This window comes from Dunckerocampus dactyliophorus, chromosome 19 (assembly GCF_027744805.1).
Source record: "Dunckerocampus dactyliophorus isolate RoL2022-P2 chromosome 19, RoL_Ddac_1.1, whole genome shotgun sequence".
Lineage (NCBI taxonomy): Eukaryota > Metazoa > Chordata > Actinopteri > Syngnathiformes > Syngnathidae > Dunckerocampus > Dunckerocampus dactyliophorus.
In genome coordinates, this window is record NC_072837.1 from 10,840,850 (window position 1) to 10,862,042 (window position 21,193).

General features: G+C 38.7%; 1 protein-coding gene across 3 annotated transcripts in view; it reads left to right on the plus strand.

Annotated features, from left to right (window-relative positions):
- opn5 (opsin 5) overlaps positions 1–21,193 on the plus strand; it is a 53,427-nt gene that overhangs the window by 19,722 nt on the left and 12,512 nt on the right. The window contains exons 1-4 of one of the 3 annotated variants that reach the window (XM_054762774.1): positions 1,727–1,754; positions 1,850–1,902; positions 15,682–15,828; positions 16,823–16,942. In XM_054762774.1, coding sequence (XP_054618749.1) covers positions 15,696–15,828; positions 16,823–16,942 — 253 coding nt within the window. In that variant the 5' untranslated portion in view covers positions 1,727–1,754; positions 1,850–1,902; positions 15,682–15,695. Of the gene's footprint in view, positions 1–1,726; positions 1,903–15,681; positions 15,829–16,822; positions 16,943–21,193 lie in introns of those variants that run through there. The other 2 variants (XM_054762773.1, XM_054762772.1) reach the window with 2 other exon arrangements.

Genomic DNA, 21,193 nt, shown 5'->3' on the forward strand with positions numbered 1-21,193 from the left:
TGACCTTTGAAGAATCTGCTTTCAATATGTTTCAGCAATGCTTTAATTGCCAATTATCCTGATTCAAGTTGCTTTCTGAAGATGTGCTCTGCGGAGCTCTGAATATAAAGTAACAGTAAGGAACAATGATTACAGTGTTTGTTTCATCCTCCAGGGCTCCCGTTGTGACAAACCACGGTTGGGTAAATATGAGCAGTAGTATGTGCTGTAGTAGTTTGCACATTTTATGACAGGTCTGATTGTGTCCTGTGAGGTAAACCTTCATGGTGTCCTACGTGTACTTACTCTCAACTACCGTATGACGACACAATCTGTGAAAACATGTTTTGTTATATCGGGTTTTTAGCATCTGGCTACCTGGTAACTCATGAATCTATTGTGCATTTAGCTTATTAGCTTCCTTTGCTGGTGAACGATGGCAATTGAAGAGAGAAGGGGAGGGTTCTGGAGCTGAATCTAATCTAATAATTACAGCAGTCACTTTTATTGCAAATGTTGACCTGAAGTCAGAAGAGAACATCATCAACAAGGGAGCAGGAAGGTTTGAAGCGAGCCGCGTGTCAAAAGTAGCGTACAGGTTCAGCCTTCAGCTTAAATAACTTACAGCCACGAATAAGTGTGTCATTGCTGGCTTTAAGAAATTTACTGTATATTCAGCAATCCACTATCACTTTATCTGTTTATTATGATATTCAGGAGTAACTGTCAGTTCACGCATGGAGTGTCCTCATTTGTTCCCATTCATTTATATAGCACTGTAAATATTTCCAGTTGTTTCCTACACACAAATTAGTATAGTTAGGGCATGAGGAGTGTGATCCAACATGATTACTGATTAGTGAATGAAAGAGTTGTTGCTGTGCCTGCTGTGCAGGTTTGCTGTGTGACGCAGAATGCAGTTTTATAACACAAACACCCCCTCATCCCCAGGGATGCAGCGCCACGACACAGATTTTCTCTTGTGTTCAGCTGAAGGGAGCGAAGAATTCAACTGGCGTCAGGCACCGAAAGCATTCGCTCTCTTTCTGCTTGTCATCTCATCCATCCATCCATTTTCTGTGCCGCTTATCCTAGTTAGGGTCGCGGGGGTATGCTGGAGCCTATCCCAGCTGACTTCGGGCGTGAGGCGGCGTACACCCTGCACTGGTCGCCAGCCAATCGCAGGCTTTTCATCTCATCAAGTTCGGAAAAAGTGCCATGAAAAAAAACAACAACATTTTATCAGACGTTCTAACACACATTTTTCAGGATTGGTGTATAATTTTGGCCTTAATTTGTTGATCATGATTATTTTCAGAATAAAACACAGGACAAGGATTTTAGGCACAAAGCAGTAATAATATTTTTGACAAATTTAACTATATATATATATATATGTGTGTGTGTGTGTGTGTATACAGTATATAGCAAATGTAATAAATGTATCATACTGTAATTAAATACAGTAAACAACATAAAGAAATACTATAATAATATCAACAATGTAACAAGATGAACAACACAGCATAAAAACACAGATTGTGAAAATAATAACAATGAAGAGAACTGAAAAATACAATCACAATTGTATGTAATAAAACAGAAAAGGGACTTTACACACGAAGCCAGATTGTCTTGTACTTACACTTACCGGAAGCTGATTTACTGTGGAAGTAACAACCGGAAGTAGTTGCGTCGCTCCACGTGGTACCTTGACAGCTTGTAGAACAAGCTGCCGATCCGCTGCGGTCATTCAGAGCAGACTTCAGCTGAGGGTAGAGAAGCGTCACGGGACTATTTGACTTTATCTGCACCTTCACTGCCTTTCTTTTCTTCTAGAACTTTCCAACTTTCTTTTCTTTAATTACAGTTCAAAAAGAACTAAACGGGGATTTAACTCCGGAGTGACTGATGATCAAGAAGGTGAGCCTGAAATCTTCACTTGTGTTTTTATGTCATCTATTTACACGTTCACTTAAAGTGTTTTTCTTTTTAACATCTAAAGCGTATTTCCTTTTATTTTACGGTATGGATAAAAACACGTAAATGTATGGAGAGTATACAAGTATACATAAAGTACAGTATATACTGTACGTATACACACTGTATGTGTGTGTAGTTTTAAACATGTAACGCAGTTGTAGTGATTATAATATATATATTTATTAAATGATTTAGGGTAATAACCACTATTGTTATGTTTTAGTACATAACTTGATTTTTTGTTTTTGTTATGGCTAAAAAGATTCTCAATTTTAATGCTCCAGCACAATCTGATGAGATTCAGGTCCTACACTATTGAAATTCCGCTTATACAAAGAAGTGTACTTCTACACTACACATACAGTATTGCTAAATTATTACCTTTCATTATTAATCATTATTAATTTCATGTTCAGGATTTTTTTTACATACCTTTCTTTTGGATCCATAAAAAACACTTTAAAGTTTGTAGTGTGAGTATTTTATGAATATTATGTCATATTACCCTCCTGTAAGTTTCCATAAAAAATACATGGAAGGTCTGAGAAGTACATTTGAAGCACATCATTGTTGGATACATCTAAATTATGTAAAGATGAAATCTGTATTGAAAAAAATACATACTATGTATACAGTACGTACATATACACACACATACACGTATACAATGAAACTGAATATCCATCCGTCCATCTTCTATGCCGCTTATCCTCACTAGGGTCGAGGCTATGCTGGAGCCTATCCCAGCTGACTTTGGCCGAGAGGCGGGGTACACCCTGGACTGGTCGCCAATTTAATCGCAGGGCACATATAGACAAACAATGACATTTAATATATATAAAATAAATACATAAATTCTTATTTTTAAATTTAATATGTTCATTTTAATTAAAATTGCATTTAATGTAAAAATATTAATGGTTTATTTATACTATTATATTTGCATTATTTTTAAAAATATTTTTTTTATTATTTTTAAACAATACATTACTCTATGAATTATTTATTTATAATTATTAATTGAATTAAACCTTTTCATATAATGTATGGACAGTATATTGTATGTGTATATTATATGTCCAGATGGTAGTTTGTCTGTTCAGTTAATTAATTCAGTTGATTAATGTGATAAATGCATTCATTTTGATGACACTGTTCAAAAAAACTTTTGAGCCGAAGCTGTGGTGACTGACATCATTAGACACCCTGGCAAAAACAGAATTTTGCTGGTGCAAATCAGCTTTTTGTTGAATACAGTTAACAAAATACCATTTTTATTTTGGATGCGTGTTCAGTAGTGATAGTGTGTGTGTGTGTGTGTGTGTGTGTGTGTAGCTGGCTGTGTCCTTCCTGAATGCAATGTCTGATCTGAGTGAGTGTCATGTCATTGGAAAGCTTACAGCTGGTAGAAACGACACTCTGCCTCCAAATTTCAAAATAGGATTATCAGGAATTCATCAGGAAAAGTCGTGGGAAGATCATAGCCATCATAGGGTCTATCATAGGGATGCTCCGATCAGGGTTTTATTCTGCTGATTCCTATACCGATCATCCATGAGTGAGATCGGCCTATACCGATGCCAATCACATGGATTGACTGTACATTTTTCAATGTATTTATGATGAGTGCCATTGGCCAGGAGCGCCTTTAGACAATTTCAAGGGCCCCTGGCAAAAAGGTAATTATTAAAAAATGAACTTTTGTCTTTTTTTGTGCTATTTTTTTTTTTTTTTTGACACAAACCTGAATTTAATTTGATGCGTGTTTTGGAGTAATATGAATACATGGGAAAGAACCTGTTCAATAATTAATTTTTTAGATCAAGATAACAAAATTAACAGAATAAAATAATAGAAATAAATATCTGTATTAAATAGAAATCTGTCCTGGTTAACTTAATAGAGAATAAATTCAGTGTCCAGGTTGTAGGGGGTCTCCAGCTTTCACCACTATTAGAGCTGTCAGCTATTTGTGTTTTATTTATGACTGGCAACATTTCAATTGTACACTACTTTATTTACCAAGAACATCTCCACTCAAGCAGTGTGGCCATCGTCTTTATGCTATTTTGTGCTCATTTGTTATTATTGAAGTTAGTACTACTTACCCCAGGAACGTGATATCCTCTTGTACCTTCCCTGTAGGACAAAAACTAGCTCCGAACTAACCGTATTGCTTGTTTGTTTTGAAAACAAAAGTCACAACTAGAGTCCGAAGACCAGAGGCCTGTACTACGAATCATGCTTACCTTATCCAAGACGTCTTTGTTTTCGACCTTAACCAAGTCAAACACTGAAGATGTGGGATAATCTGCACTAGGAAGCTTGATACCAACTTCATTAGACTAGAAAATCATGACTTGACTTGTCATGTTTACGTAAAGGGGGCGGGGTTAGCAACAGATGACCAATCCCAAACATGAACCGGCTGCACAGCGGCGAACTTCACTCAGGAAGAACAATCTATGATGTTAAGTATGACGAATATGAAGATATTATACTTTGCTAAAGGAAACACAGCTGTAGCTGCTGAATGCAGGAAGGAAGACCGGCAGAAAGTCAGACTGAATGCGTAAGTTTGCCACAAAACACATTAACGCACGGTACATACAGTACGAACTACTGCAGTACTCAAAGCGTTAAGTCGTGTCATACGTAGGCCTGTCAGGATAATCGATAAATCGATTAATCGAACGATTAAAATAAACAGGTCGATAATTACGAAGGCCTTTATAAACTGACATGTGCAAGTATGCGTATGTTTCATCTGCTCGTCTCTCTGACAAGAGGGTTTACTCTCATTGGTTCGTGCATTGGTTCTATAGTAAAATGAACAGAGAGAGTGGGCCCTCATCTCATTCAGCCTCTTTGTGGAGGCGGGGCTACTAGTGAGTGGATACAGAGGGTTTAGCAGTGAGCTTCCTGAGGCAGCATACGCTAACATTAAAAAGGCGCAGAAGCGGTGGGTTTTGAGGCGAATGCCACAGCCGACAGCCACAATGTGGGACCATTTCGGTTTGAAACAGAATGAACACGGTGAGCGCATGGACACCGACGACCGACACGGACAGTTTTCTCAACTGGGTAAAAAAAAACTACCGATGTAGGTGCCTCGGGCAGCGGAGCCTTCATCTCTTTACTGAGGCGTTTGGTCGTTTGGCAAATATAACCAAAACAGTGCAAAATGGTGTGCGTTCTCACAACCACTGTCACTGGCTACATTGCAAAAACATACGTACAGGCAATGTCTGTGTCAAGCTAATGTCTGTCACATGTACACTGTGCTCTATACTTGAGTACCATGTAGCGGTTCAAATGTGCGGTACACCTCTCATGACAATTAATGACAAAATGGCCTAAAAAAATGTTTTCGATAAACTCCCATTAGCGACGATATTATGTAGCACAATTATCGACCAGCAAAATTTGTTATCATGACAGACCTAGTCATACGAGTACGATGCTTAAAGTGCGTCCCACGTCACATGTCACACTGAAATGACATGTACATTGATGTAGCTAACAGAAATAAAAATAAAGAAAAAAAGACTTTGCAGCACTGAAATTCAGGAATGTATTAACAGAAACAGATAATGGATATGCGAAATAGAAGAAAATACTTGTTTTAGGAAACTAGTGTCTGTCCTTCATGTGGGTACTGTAAGCGCACTGTTTCAGCATGTCACTTGATACAATACGACCCCAAAAGCTGTAAGCCATTCCCTCCAAAGCCCATCTACAACTTTCCTCTAGAGTACTTGGTTTTAAAACCTGAATTACTCTTACTATCTGTGCTGAATCTGCACTGTCAAGAAACAATGACGCCATTTTTAGAGACAACTGATTAGTCAGTGGGCGGGGCTATAAGAGGCTTTGATCTTTTATTGGTCAGTGGCCTGTACTGTTTACTATACCTGCTCATGAACAGGTTAGCTCCAGCATCTGAGTTACCGTGGTGACGTATCCTGATAAAAAGTGAAACATCTTTGTAATACGGCATATCCGGACTTAATCCTCAAACTCATCCAGGATGAGGAGAAATCCTGCCTCATAATAGAGGCCCCAGACGTTGGGCAGATAACTGCCACCAATGTTTTACAGACTAGTTTTGATTTTCGCCGCAGTACTGGACGTGAGTCCCTTGTCAGCTCAACACGGGACATGTAATTTTATTTACAAATAAGGGACGATTCCGTTTTTCAAGGGATGTTTGGCAACCCTACTGACACAGCAGACATATGTTGGGTTTCCTGCTGCATGCCTGTGTAGTGTGAAGGAAACGGGCAGGGGGACACTACATTGTCCACATGGGCTGTGTCCAATTTAGGGCCGACAAGGCCAGTAGCCTACCCGGCCAACGGAGGCCAGACGTTTGGAGGCCACTCCTCCAGCCTTGTGAATTTAGACGATCTGGCCTTCCTCGCACTTCCTGCTTGTGTCACGTGTTCTCATGTTTACCCTGACGTCATGACGGGATGATATCTGCCTTCCATCGCAAAAGGAGAGCAAGTGGAGGAGAAGAAACAAAATGTGACATCATAGAAGCAAAGTTATTAGTTTTTTAAATATAAGTTTTACAGGAGAGAGAAAAGAGGTTCTCCGTCGGCAGATTTATCTCCAGCTCATAGCTAAACCTGATATATTAAACAATACTAATATCAATAGCTAGTTTATTTATTTCTTTATTACTTTTTGATTACATCGTTCATTTATACAACACTGATCAGCAACAGCAAACTATTTATGAAATGTGTTTATATATACAGTAGATATGAGCATTTGAATACCTTGACTATACTTGCATAGCATTTATACGTTTTTATATACCATAAATTCTGGTGTATAAGCCGCACCCACTATATAAGCCACATGTGTCCATGTCATAAAATGGCATATTGTGTCATGCACAAGTCTGTGAGGACCAGGCAGCTCCTTATATGACAGGAGCGAATCATAAGCTATGAAAAAACTCACAACGAGCTTGTCAACCCATTTGAAATTGCAGGTCATTACTCTATTAACAATTTGACTTGCGGTGTCATCTTATAAACAACATTAAACTCATCACACAGCAACTTAACACTCAAAAGGTATACCTCAGAAATATACAAACATGTACCAATGCGAGTTTTAAATTGGAAATAAAACAACATTTTAAAGTTTTCCCCTAATGCATTTCGCTTGAGCAACGCATTTCATTGGAAGACAAGCACCATAGAAAATGGTGGATGGTGCTGCAATGCTGCCTCTGTCCACCAGCGGGAGCCAGTGGAACCTGGAGCTCAGAGGCTAGAGGGAGGCTGATGTCATGAATGCCTTGCTCAGATGCAGTGCATTATGGGAGAACTTTACAATAGTTGTTTTTTTTTCATTTCAAACTTGTATTGGTACATGTTTGTGTATTTATCAGGTATGAGTTTAGTGTTCTTAGTAAAGATGACACTGGGAGTCAGACTGTTGTTATACTGCTGTATATAATGACCTCCTGCGATTTCCAATGGGTTGACAAGCTCGTTGTTAGTGCACTAAGTACCGATCACACGTTTTTTACAGGAATCGGCCGATACTGATTGGTGGCCGATGGATCAGAGCATCCTTAGGGAAAGTGTCATTGTTTCTTGTGGAAATCATTTCAGTGTAATCACAAGCAATGGACTAAAATAAAAAGCGGTAAAACTATGGAACAGACAGTATGTAATTTGCTTCCATACAGTAGTCAGACTATATGATATGGTTCAAAAATTGATTGAATTATGCTTATGCCCATTTTGCATTTCTATTATTTATATATTGTGCTTGACTGCATTCACATACCAGTCTCTTTATTAAACAAATATTTCTCAATTTTCTTTCCTGTTATTTTCATTTTTTGTGCTCCCAACAGCACCAAAATAGCAATAATGCACATTCACACCACCGACAATTATCTTGACTCATACATTTGCAGTATAATGACCCATCAGTGCACAATGAGAGGTAATAGATTCACTGTGGGCTAATAACAATCACGTGATGGCATTGTTGCTTTAACAAGCCTCTTCTTTTCACATGTCAGTAGCTCATCCTGTTTACAGTTACCTAGCTTAATTTTCATTTCTCCAATTAATTATTCCAGTTATTTTTTGAAATTCAAGTCATTCAAGTCCAATGAATAGCTTGAAATGGTACAAAGGTGGTGAAGTGCCGGAGGTTAAAAAAAAGGTAAGGTTACCCAAAACTGAAAAATAATGTGTATTTCAGAATTATACAAAAAGCCTGTTTCAGGGACCACAAAATGGGTCAACAATTTAAAGTCGTTCTGCAGAAATGGAGGTTGATCAGGCCTTGGCAATCGGTGCAACTAATTCCTACAGGTGTTCCAAGTTCTGGATCACTTACTACCTCCTCTGTCTGCATAAAAATGGAACACTGCGGTACTATACACTCGTGTACATCAGTTGAACAGCTTTGTACTAAAGAAACTAATTTGTCGCTACAAAAATGGCAAGAAAAAAGGGAATTAACAATGGAAGAGAGAAATACCATCTTAACACTTAAAAATGTAGGTTTTTCCTCCTGAGAAATTGGAGTGTTCTAAAACTTTTGTGTATAACTGACTCTGATTCCATGTGTTAAATGTGTTCAATGTGTGTTAAATGCGTTTAATAATATATTCTGAATTGTGTTGCTTGTGAACAATGGCGATTGAAGAGAGAAGGGGAGAGTTCTGGAGCGGAATCAAATTAAATAGTTAAATGAGTCACTTTTATTGTAAGTGTTGATCCGAAATCGGAGGAGAATGTCAATATCAAGCTAACAGGGGAGTTTGGAGTGGGAGGAGAGAGCCGTGTGTTAAAAATAGACATTGGTTTGTTTGGAGTTTGGTTGAAGTCCCTGGTGGCGTAATACAACACACATGGGTTCAGTTCCCAGCCATATTGACTCACTGTGGCTACCCCTGACAGGGAAAAGCTGAAAACTGGGGACGGATCGACACAAGTGGAACTTCTTCTGCTTTTGTGAGCCGTGCCTTTTCTTACTTGCCACGTGCACCAAGCATGTGAGCCTCTGATAGGTCAAATTAAATATTGATCAGGTCAGCACGCTTTCCTATCCTGGCAATTAGGCTTAAACGGGGTTGGTATTGCTTGGTAGGTCCTTGAATTTGCGTTAAACACGTCATTAGATCAATTGACTTTCCGTGTATGTTATTTTTTTGACAGAATTCCATTTGTACTTCAATTGATTATCAATTTTACCCCACGTATACACTGGTAGTTCTTCCGATTTCTTTCTTTATTCAAGAAAAAAACATTTTATTTCACTCTTGAACACTGAAGTTCAATTGAAGGTTTTCTAATGAGAGGAGGGAGGAGACATGGCAACAAAATGTCTCTGAACGATCCACCTCCTGCACTGACCCTTCATTCCCAATTATCATATGCGCCTTCTTGGTCAGTGTGCTTGTTGCGTGTTCAATATACTTTTAGTCAAGCTGAATTTCTCTTGTGGTGCAACTAATAAGAGCCTGTTATTGTTTTTGCCCTACTTAACCAAGTACTAGCTCCAGCTGTGGTGTGGAATATGTGTATTTCTCGCTTATTTTCCCTGCTTTTTTATGCTTATTTCACCCTTTCTGGGGCACAAAAACTGCACATCGAGATTCAGACCCTCCGTCCCGACAGTCAACACTCACTGAGACGTTCGGTTGGCATAGTAAATACAAACGGAACACCGCAAAATGGCGTGCGTTCACAGACAGTCAAAACAAAACAAATGCACAGTTGAAAAGCCAGCATTTCAGGAAATGCTCCAAATGTTTGATAGACAGTACGAATTGCACGTGAAAAACGGTTTCCGGTTTCCTCCCACATTCCAAAAACATGCATGTTAGGTTAATTGGAGGCTCTAAATTGTCCTAAATAGGTATGAATGTGAGTGTGAATGATTGTTTGTCTATACAGTATGTGCCCTGTGATTGGCTGGCGACCAGTCCAGGGTGTACCCCGCCTGTCAGCTGGGATAGGCTATAGAAAATGGATGGACGGATTATCCATCCCATATACTGTAGCTTACCAGTAAAAGCTAAACTGTCACGTGAATTTATTAGTGTTTTTATCAAAAACACAATACAACTGCCATACAAATTGAATGTAGTGACAGCATTATCGTAGTAGTCCTTGGATCTTTTTGTCACGTTACGCACCATAGACTACCCAAATCAGTTGTTTTAACATTTCACTTTACAGGTGAACCTTTCTCAAGGAAAATCTGTTAGATAAATTACATTTTCATTTGACTTTCAAAAACATATGGACATTATTAGAGCCCAACTGATATCGGATTTTTGGGGCTGATGCTGAAAAAAGCTGATAACCGATATATCAACCGATATATGAAATAAGAACATTGATATACAGAGCATATATACTGTTCATGCACTTACTATATCCAAAATACGGTTCATCACAAAGAAGAAGAATACCACTAAATGAAAATAAGGAAGTTTAATTGAACCCTGTCAACATAAGGACTCTATTGGTCTCTTGATGATTTACTTTTAGGTGCTGACACAAATTTGTAGTGTTCTTTGCTTTGCCGGTGCTGGAGCCCTGGCTAACTTGCACACTGCAGATGTTGCATCTGACATAACACCTCCACACCTTACTCTTCGCCTGTCTAATGAAATATATACATGTAGTGCATTTTGGTCATTAGCTTAGAATGTTGACCATTTCCAAATAAAAACAAGTGGCTGCATTGGGCTGAACGTGATAATACTGCACTTAGGCTAATGTGAGGTGTTTTTGAACTAATACATTATGTGTTAATAAAAGGCTTATTCACAAAAACATCTTACAAATGTCAGTCATATTTACTAGCTATTGAAATTGCAGCCACTGAGTATTTGCAAACAGCTGAAAAACAAATGCTGAAGCAAACATTACAAAGTGAAAGTAAAGTTGACCACAAACAAAATAAGACATCATCAAAACATGCGTCATGTTACTAGACTTAATACAAGGGACTAAAATCTACATTAGCTGCTTTCAAAACATGCAATAAATCAAATGACACCTAAATACATTACATGGAGCATTGTCTTCATTCAAAATGATTTGAATGAAGACATGAACTTGTGAATGTATGAGTCCCTGGATCTGCTTATAAGAATAAAGATGGAATTGTAACACCTACACTGTAAGGATGACGAGGAGGTGGTCAATCGACAATCTCTTTACAGTAATCCCTCATTTATCGCGGTTAATTTGTTCCAGACCCGGCCGTGATAAGTGAATTTCTGTGAAGTAGGATTCCTTATTTATGAATGGAATATTTTCGTAGTGAGAGCATAGAAAACCCGTTTATGACATTCTAAATGTGGTTTTTAACATTATTAGAGCCCTTTAGACATGAAATAGCAACCCTGTAGTCACCTTTACACTCCTATTACCCAATTATAGTAAACATAATGACATATGAAAGTAAGCCATTTAAGACATAAATAAGATTTGTACTCGTGTGTGTTGCTGTAAATGTGTTCTGGTGGCGTGGACAGGAAGTGACATCCGGGGTTCGGAGTTGAGTTTCAGCTTGGCATGGGTTACGGCCGCAACAGTAGCCCGTGTTAGGAATTATTCAAACCTGCAATAAAAGCCTGTTGTTCCGGTGATCAAGTCTTGTACTTGTGTGTCTCACCCACATCACTGACGCTTAGTGACCAGTGTAGAATACTACATATCATTCAGCATTTTGAATGTGCCTTCTGCATGACCTATATTTGTATACTTCGTTAGGCATTTTTCTGCTTGAAAATGCTTAATTTACCCCAAAAACATACTTAAAATTTGCTTAAATATGCATGTTTTTTTTAAACTAAAAATAAGCTGTATTTAACTACCAAACAGCATGATTTATTAATTAGTATAATTCTGAAAAATCGCGACAGAGTGAAGCTGTGAAATTCAACGCCCAAAGTGATATTGCAAAAACAAAACAGGCGACTGTCGTCCGCACCACACCAAAACAACATCAGTAAACTCGATTGTCCGCGTCCTCCTCTTCAGGACGCATGTCATTCTGGGCTTCACAGAGTGTCGGGAAGCACAGAAGTCTCTTACACTACACGAGACTGCCAGGTCGCTACAGTATCCTTGAGGATGTTAAAGCATTTGCTCCTACGAAAGCGACAGTGATAACTAAGCAGCGCAGTGTTTCTTTTTTCTCTCTTAATACTGTTTCATATAATTCTTACTGTTTTTATTACTACATTTTATGCCCTTGGTGTAGGTATTTGTTTGTTCCATAAAACAAGACTGAAATCTCTGTCACTGACATAGAGACAATGACACTGATAAGATTGATATGCCGATTCAATCATACTGTGACTTGATCCCCTGCTGTGAGGGAAATCTTCCATTTTAGGCAAAAGGCATGCACAGCAGCAGATGGAGTAATTCCTTGCCATTCTATCTGAAACTATAATCATTGATTATGTCCGTTTGCCTTTTGAGGGTTCACAAATGCTTACAAACACTTTTGTTCAGTTTAGCTGAAAAGCAAAGAAGAAGAGTGCTTGTGAATTGTAAATCCTGCTGATTGCAGAAGTATATGATCAGTTAACAGACCTGTCAACCTGTATGCATTTTTTGTACTTTTGGACCCTTGAATACGCTTTGCTGCTCTTCAGGGACTGTATTTTGTTGCGTTTCGCCAGTTTCAGTTTCGAGTTCAGTCTGGGAAGCCTGGGTTATGCTCCTGTGTCGAGGCACCAGCGTACGCAACACCGACTCGCTCCTCCTCCCGCAAAACCTCATGCGTTGCGTGACGTCCACCTCCGAAAACATCTAATCACGCAGACCGTAAAGGCTGTAATTCGTTAGCTTGTAGTACATTATTATTATTATTATTCTGTGTGTGTACAGTTCCATTCAGAGGGCGTACAGCCCACCTGTGTGAACCTCTCTTCCTCCGATTTTGGATTAACATTTGCAATAAAAATCAGTTATTAGTTAGTTTTTGCAATAACGCTTCCCTTCGCTTCTCAATTACTATTGTTTGCTTGTTACAAAGGAAGCTAACAAGCTAAGTAGTGGACAGAGATGATGTCACGTCACAAGCTCAACCCTGACGAAAAGCCATTAGAGCAGGCATTTGTCCAGAGCACAATGTATAAAATAAAATTAAACCTCTTTAAAAAAAAACAGCAACAATTGGAAAAATAGAGCCAAAAACATAATGGAACAGGAAAAAGCAGCAAACACAAATCTTTGTCTTTAAATCTATTCCGTAATCTCTCAGTTATTGTGCTTGATTGGTTTGAGACCAAGTGAATTTCTATTCACTTGGTCACCTTATGACCTTATGACCTCCTAAATACATTTTTAAACATTTTTTTTTTAACATTATTCAGGTTTTCCCCTAGAAGCTGTGGTGGAAGGCTGCGTGGGAGGGCGGACTGCCGCCATTTTACATTAATGACAAATAGCATTTAATTTTTTTTAAACTTATTTATTTATTTATTAACTTATTTATTTAATGTTTTCCAACAACCGCTAGGACATGAACCGAGAACATTGCAAAACTGTTAATTTAATGGCAAAGTTGCTGCGAGCACTTAAGATGAAAGTCTAAAATGTCGAGCATCCTTTCGTTACCTGACCTATTTAGTCCTATAATGTAGTACTATGTGACTAGCACAAAAGTACAACATTTTGACCTATTTGACACAAACCTAAGTTTAATTTGATGTCCATTTTAGAGTAATACGAATACATGGGACATGAGTTGTTCAATAATATATTTTGTGCTAAATAAAACAAATAACAAAATAACAATTTAAATATTTTTGTTAACAATGTGTCGTCTATAAACAGAGAGTCCAGGGTTATGCTAACACAGGTGTATCCAACTTGTAGCACTATTAAAACTACTTTGACAAAAAGAAAGTACTGTAGAGGTGATCTATTTGTGTTTTATTTGACTGTCAACATTTACATTTTACCGTATTTACAAAGCTCCACTCGGTGTGCTCCTTTGTCATTAAATTCGGGTGCCATGTTTGAATAGAACATTTATAAAAATGAAGCAAAGTTTGGTGAACTACTCAACATCCGCTGGTGAGCTACTGCTATCTTACGAGCTACCTGTTGGAGACGCCTGTGATAGCGGCACTATCTTAATGCTGGACACACTACTGTATGTGTTTCAGGTGCACAACTTCGACACACAATTAGTGTTTTGGAGACAAGCTGCAAGTATTATAATGGTAACAAGAGACCAAGATTAAGTGACACTTTAAAAAAGTCATTTGTGATGACGATCGATGTATCCCAGGGGTCTCAAACTCTTGACAGGAAAGACTACCGTAAATGCGGCCCGCAAGCGCTAAGTCAGGGGTCTCAAAGTCGTGGCCCGTGGGCCATTTGCGGCCAGCCGAGTCACATTTTGCGGCCCGCGACTTGTCTTCAAAGATGACTGTAATACGGCCTGCGACAAGCCAATGTTACCCGTAGGATGCACACATAAGCCTACACTGAGCTAAGAGTGAGTGAGTCACTTAAAAAATGTGGTAAAAAAATTCCACCCATTTTCTATACCGCTTGTCTTCATTAGGGTCACGGGTAAGCTGGAGCCTATCCCAGCTGAATGCAGCCAAATATAAACTGTGAAATTATGTATTTATTTATTTGATTCACCCTATTACTGTATCAAGATATTATTGTTATTGTGAGCCATGTATCGCGTGTCGTATCGTGAGGTACCCCGAGATTCCCAGCCCGACTCCCAATACTTGATGCGGCCCAGCCTCACTCAGACTCTACCTCCAGTGGCCCCCAGGTAAATTGTGTTTGAGACCCCTGATGTATCCCATGAACGTAATAGCTCAAAAACGAGCTTGATGCCGCCAGCCAGGCATGTAAACAAAAACATAAATGAAAATATGAACGTGGCGGGGGAGTACTCATAACATTTCTTCTAGGTTGGCAGGTCCGAGTGTCTAATGTTGTAAGACCGTCTTTACAGTGAAGGAACGCCAATTATGAATGACATGCTCGGAGGTTAAAACGATCAGTTCCCTGGGCTCCGTGTGCACTGATTTGAAAGATAATGCACACATCATGCACATCTATCACTACATTGATTGCTTTTTCAGGTTTCTGATTGGCCAAAATGGGCATGACAGCCAGCGAATGTGTTTTTATGTGGACATACTTTTTTTTTTAACGCCACCCATGTGGATTTGATGTTTTTCAGAGTGCTACAGTACTACAAAAGTACTTTTTACTGACATTGATCCGTCGCACAGCGGGGATATAGCATGATGGGACCGCCAGACTTTTTAAATTATCTGTCAACAAGTAATTTTCCAGGAAATGGCTTTCCTTTTGAAGTGGTGTGATAATGACTGAAGGGTAATGATCACAAACAGAAAAGCCCTTGCTGTCTCAGTGTGAAGCATTCTTACTGACTACTTATTCTAGTACATGTGCATCCACATTGAGTGGATACATTTGTTAACATTTCATGGCGCGCGAATACCTGATAAATACACATACAGTATGTATAAAGCAGTAATGGGTTGTAATGTAAACATAAAAATAGAGTTTGAGCACTTTTCAACAGAGCACACCTGGCTAACAATGCTATCCTATGCTTATACGAACTATGCTTTGAAATATCGATAATTACTCACTTCTTCCATGGCGTCTGTATCATCCTTTCCCTTTTCTTCGACAGAAAAATCTCCACCGATGGCAGTGATGGTGAATGAGACGTGGCCATATTCCTCCTACGTGCCCCATTATCTCCTCCGTGGTGATCCGTTTGCTTCAAGACTCTCAAAGGAGGCAGACATTGTCGCAGCTTTTTACATCTGCATCATAGGTCAGTGCTGTTATTGTGTCTCTCCAAGTGGTCTATGAAAAAGGGATATCTTACACTTATGGTATAATACAATAGGTATGGCCATTTATTATGGGCCTGCTGGCAAAACGCAGCCCATCCTGTTATTCTACATATTTATATATAGTTTTTTTTTTTTTAAATATCTTATTCTGCCGCAACCATGCGGAGAACCCACACACGTTATATTACTAGATAGGCCTTGATGAAGTGAAGTGTGCTATTTATGGTTGGTAAAATTGGTAATGGTAATGGTTTCATTTTCTTTGAACATGCATACAAGTTACAGTAGGATACATCGCATAGTACAGTCCACAGTTCCACATGTCCAAAAGGAGTAGGAAGAAGCAAAGCTTATTTAATCCTACCCCCCCCCACCGTTTCACATCTGTTGCTGTACATTTATTCACTTTTTAATACATAGAAAAAAGATTAGGTAATGTCGCACTATGGTAGTAGAATTGTCAAGGCTGCCCCCCAATCATAATAAATAGTAATCATGTATAATAATCAATATAATAATAAATAAATAAGAATAAATACAAATAAACATAACATAACAAGTTCAAGACCCTTCTTCCTTGTATTTTGCAGACATCAACGAACTAAGTCGAAAACGGGTCACTTGATTAGGAGCCGCCCGTTCAGCCCATACCGTGCGAAGAACCCCAACGCATGTTATACCAGTGGATAGGCCTCGATGAGGCGAACTTTTGCTATTTATAGTTGGTAAAATTCTGTGTAACCGTAACGACGTAATTGATGAACAAGGTTGAAAACGGGCCAGTTGATTAGGAACACCTGTGGTGTTTAATAAAACATAAAGTGCTTAAGGATTACAAAGATAGACCATGACCAAGATATTCCGATGGATGGGTAATGTACATGAATGACAAGAATGACAAATAAATCCAGATATTGAACATAATGTCAGCTCGAGTGATGCCTATACAACATTTATCTCTCTCTTTTACAGGTATTATGTCAGCAACAGGGAACGGATACGTTTTGTATATGACCATCAAACGGAAAACCAAACTAAAGCCTCCAGAGCTCATGACTGTCAACTTAGCCATCTTCGACTTTGGCATATCAGGTACCCTTCTAACTTCCATAAAAACACACCATCTTATTTAAGAACCACTTACAAACATGCTAGGTTGTATTACAGTAGAATCGGAAAGTATAGGTAAAAATGAAAGTGCTCTACCTCACACCAAAATTGCAATGCTCTGTTTCATCAACAAATAAAACATCAAAATTGCTCTTTTTTTGCTTATCAGTAACTTATTGACAAAAAAACACGCTGCCTTCTTCCTTGGTGCAAGCCTTAACATGCAGTGTACAGATATCTGCTGATGTTAGATTGCCATCTACTGGTAACACTTTTGTTAGCAGTTATAATTCTAAGCATGTACTGGATGCTTGAAGATGTATTAGCATGTTGTAAATTGTATGCTTTATTATAAATCACTACCGACTTTGAGTTAATGAGGTGGGTTTTCTGGAAAAAAGGTTTATTTTCGGTTTGAAAATCCGCAAACGGGCAGGTTTTCCCTCAATTAAAAACATTTCAAAATAAAAACATATAAATAACTAAAATAAAATAATAAAAAAAATCTGCATCTACTGTAAATACTAGGGGTGTCACAAGATATCGTGAGGTATCGTGTTCAGAAAAAAGGCCACTAGGCCTACGATGATAATAGATAAATAAATTACACAATAAATGAAAATTAACTCGATGATTTTGCCGGTCTCTATATATAGTCACATGCATGTCTGTGCATGTCTGTTTTCCCCGTCTCCCGCCTCCAAACAGGCAGGAAGAGAATTCACTTTGCATTGGTTTCAGTACCTTGGTGCATTTTTTCCATAGAACAACGGCATGAACGGAGTGAGCCCTTTTGTCAGTCATACAGTCTCTTTGTCTCGGTGGGTGGAGGCCGGGTCGCTAGCATTGTATTGCATTGTATTTTTGTTAAAAGTAATATTAAAGTATCATCTCCTCTCGTTCTCGTAGACCCAATATCGCGTATCGTCTCATGACACCCCTCGTAAATAGAAACTGAACTAAAAAGACAAATATCAACATTTATCATGGGGAAGTCATTGACAGTTACAACCTGTTTTCCCACTAATAAAGGACTTATGAGGGACTTTTAAGTCATAATGCGCTTTTGGGTGTAACTTTATGGTAAAAATAGAAATCCTGTATCAGCAGGTTTACATATACTGTATACACTCCTGATCAAAATTTTAAGACCATTTGAAAATGTGCAAGAATGTTGGATCACAAGGAGGTTCTAAGTAAAGCTTCAACATGCAAAATGAAGAAATGGCAGTGAGAAAAAAAAATTTGAGGAAACAATTTACTGCAAACAATCATCAGCTGATCAAAGGTTACGTGTAGACCATAGATCAAAAAAACCTGAAACCCCCTTACTTTGTCAGGCGGGCTTTGTGAACCGCAGTGTTGTGCTGTTGAAAAAGCCAGTCATGACCACACAGACGAGGACCTTCAGTCATGAGACATGCACCCTGCAACATCTCCACATAGCCAACTGCCGTTTGACGCCCCTGCACAACCTGAAGCTCCATTGTTCCATTGAAGGAAAAATCAGCCCAGATAATGATGGCGCCCCCTCTACTGGGCCGTGTGGAAAACATCTCAGTTGGGGTTTTCTTATCATGACAGTAACGTTGGAAGCCATCAGGACCGTCAAGGTTACATTTTTTCTCATCAGAGAATAAAACTTTCTTCCACCTTTCAAAGTCCCATGTTTAGTGCTCTCATGCAAATTCCAAACAGTCACATTTGTGCCGTTGAAGGAGACAAGTCTTTTTTTTGTCTTAAAAGAGATGCTGGTGGTTGATGGTTATTGGACTCGGCACCAGTAACAACCTTTATCTGGACCAAGGAACGTCCCAACATCCTTTGTTAAAGACCATTGACATTTTTTGGGGGTCTATCACTTGACTTTTTTGTTCCATAACTGTCAGGATCTTTGAAGAATTTTGAAATGACTGTCTTACTGCATCCATCCTCAGCAGCAATGGCGCGCTGCAAGAGGGCTTGCTTATGCAGCTCAGCAATCCGACCGCGTTCAAAGAGGGAAAGCTTTTTTGCCTTTGCCACCAAGAAAACACGACAGTGTCAATACCTGATAGAAAATTACATTGAATCCACATTTTTGGCAAGATTTTAAAAGCTGTGGTCTTAAACTTTTGATCAGCTGATAAACAGCCTCAATGCTTGTTTGCAATAAATCGCTTCCTCCAAAAATGTCTCACTCCCATTTCTTCTTTTTGCATTTTGAACCCCTACTTATAACCTCCTGAAGATGCAACTGTGCAAAATTTAAATTCTTGCAATTTTTAACATTTTGATCAGGATTGTATAAATATTTTAACACAATTTCTGATCTTATAGACAAATAATGTTTGCAATATAAACGTACCAACATACCGTACCTTTTTGATGTAGTGTGCAAGTTCACCACAACTTCATTTATTTTGTTGAACAAATTGACTCGGAATTTGTAATTTGGCTATTTGCCTCGAAGCCATATTTTCATTTATGATTATACTAATATTCTGAACCTGTGAGACAATATTGAAAAGCTAATGACAATGGCCTTTCCACAGGGCTTGCCACTCAAATTAGGAGCTTCGCATTAACTGTCCTTTGTTTTTCTCATTTTACCAATCATACGTTGACTCATTTGTTCATTCCCAACAAGCACGTCTGTGTTTTACTGATGAGAATCCGTTTAAATTAAACGTGGAATAGCGTAATGAGTTTTTAGTGCGGACTCTCGAGGACATGTTTGCATGTCGGTCAGTGACCTCGCTGCTGTTGTTGTTGTAAATGTGACCATCCATCCATTACATGAGTAGATGATAAATGCATTTGGAATCATGTTTACATGTTGCACAACATAATCAAGAACGGGGTCACGCCCACGTTATGGTCACTCTTTACACGGTTACGCTTGTCTTCAGGAGATGCATCACAGTATCTGCGGATTTGAGTGAGTGTTTTGGACAGTACAGGCAAAACCCAAATGACACAAACTGCAAGTGAAAGTTCCAAACGCTACCAAGAAATGGTACGAAAATTTCAAAAGGTTACACCGACGAATGACGCAAATCCACAAAATCCAATACAATCGCTGCTTTCTTCATTCGCCCTCAGTAAATATTGACATTTTTGATAGTATAGTTGGAATCTTGTGAGAAGGATTCTTCGCATTTTGTCGGCTAATGCAATCCTGGTCTGATGACAATCAGGCAGTGGCACATGTGGGTCTAGGATGATCTATTCATCATAGGTCATATTTGATTAAAAAAAAAAGACTGCGTGTGCGTACAAATTGATGAAAGAACCCATGAGTGTGCCCTGCAGCTGTTTTTTTTGCATGTATAATTCCATATGAATACATAACATAACCAATAATAATAATTATCGCTTAACAGCAGAAACACTTTTAAAAACCTAAGGCATTTGATGTGCTGTGGTCCCGTGTTTCCCTCTATTGATGAGTGCTCACCAATCTCATCATCATCAACATAAGCTGAGGGAAGAAAATCGACAGGCTCCTATATCGAGATGGGCTGCATATTTCTCCACAGTTTGTAAATTCCCTTTTCCCAGGCCACAGCCTTGGTTTATCAGTTGTCAGAGATGGTATCAGACAATCACTGTCACTGACTCATGTTTGCTCGATGAAGACTCAAATTTCACCGATTAACGGCCGTTCGATGGAGACACGAGTTTCACTGAGCTGACGAACTTGTTGAGTTTCTGCTCATGCAGTCTATGACGGGTGACAAAACCAAATGACCCCAGTCAAATGTCTACGTTCCCAGACTGTTTTTATAAGTTCTGCGTTCTCGAAAAGGGCGTCCGTTGTACTTTTATCTGTGTGGCCAGCGGCTTGTCTGGTTGATAACATGCCCATGTGCCAGACACACAAATAAACAAAGACACACTGTCCAACCATCAGTTTGCCTCACAGATATTTTCCCACTAATTCCTGCTCACAATAAATGCCTTTCAAACATTTTGCCTTGTGACTTAATGACAGCATAAATCATTATTTGTGTTTGCTGTCTATGTAAAATCAACATTAAAGTGTATTATTGTATTGAATTATGAATTATTGTATTGTATTCATTATTTTTATTCATTGCTTTCACCTTTTGTGACCGTTGTTAGTTTTTTCTGTGGCTTTATCACACTAGTCATGAGTGTGTTTTGGTCCAAATGTGAACTTTCCAAATTTTATAACAGCTTCCTTTCTTCTGGGAAGATGTTCTACAAAATAGTAGAGTGTGTCTGTGG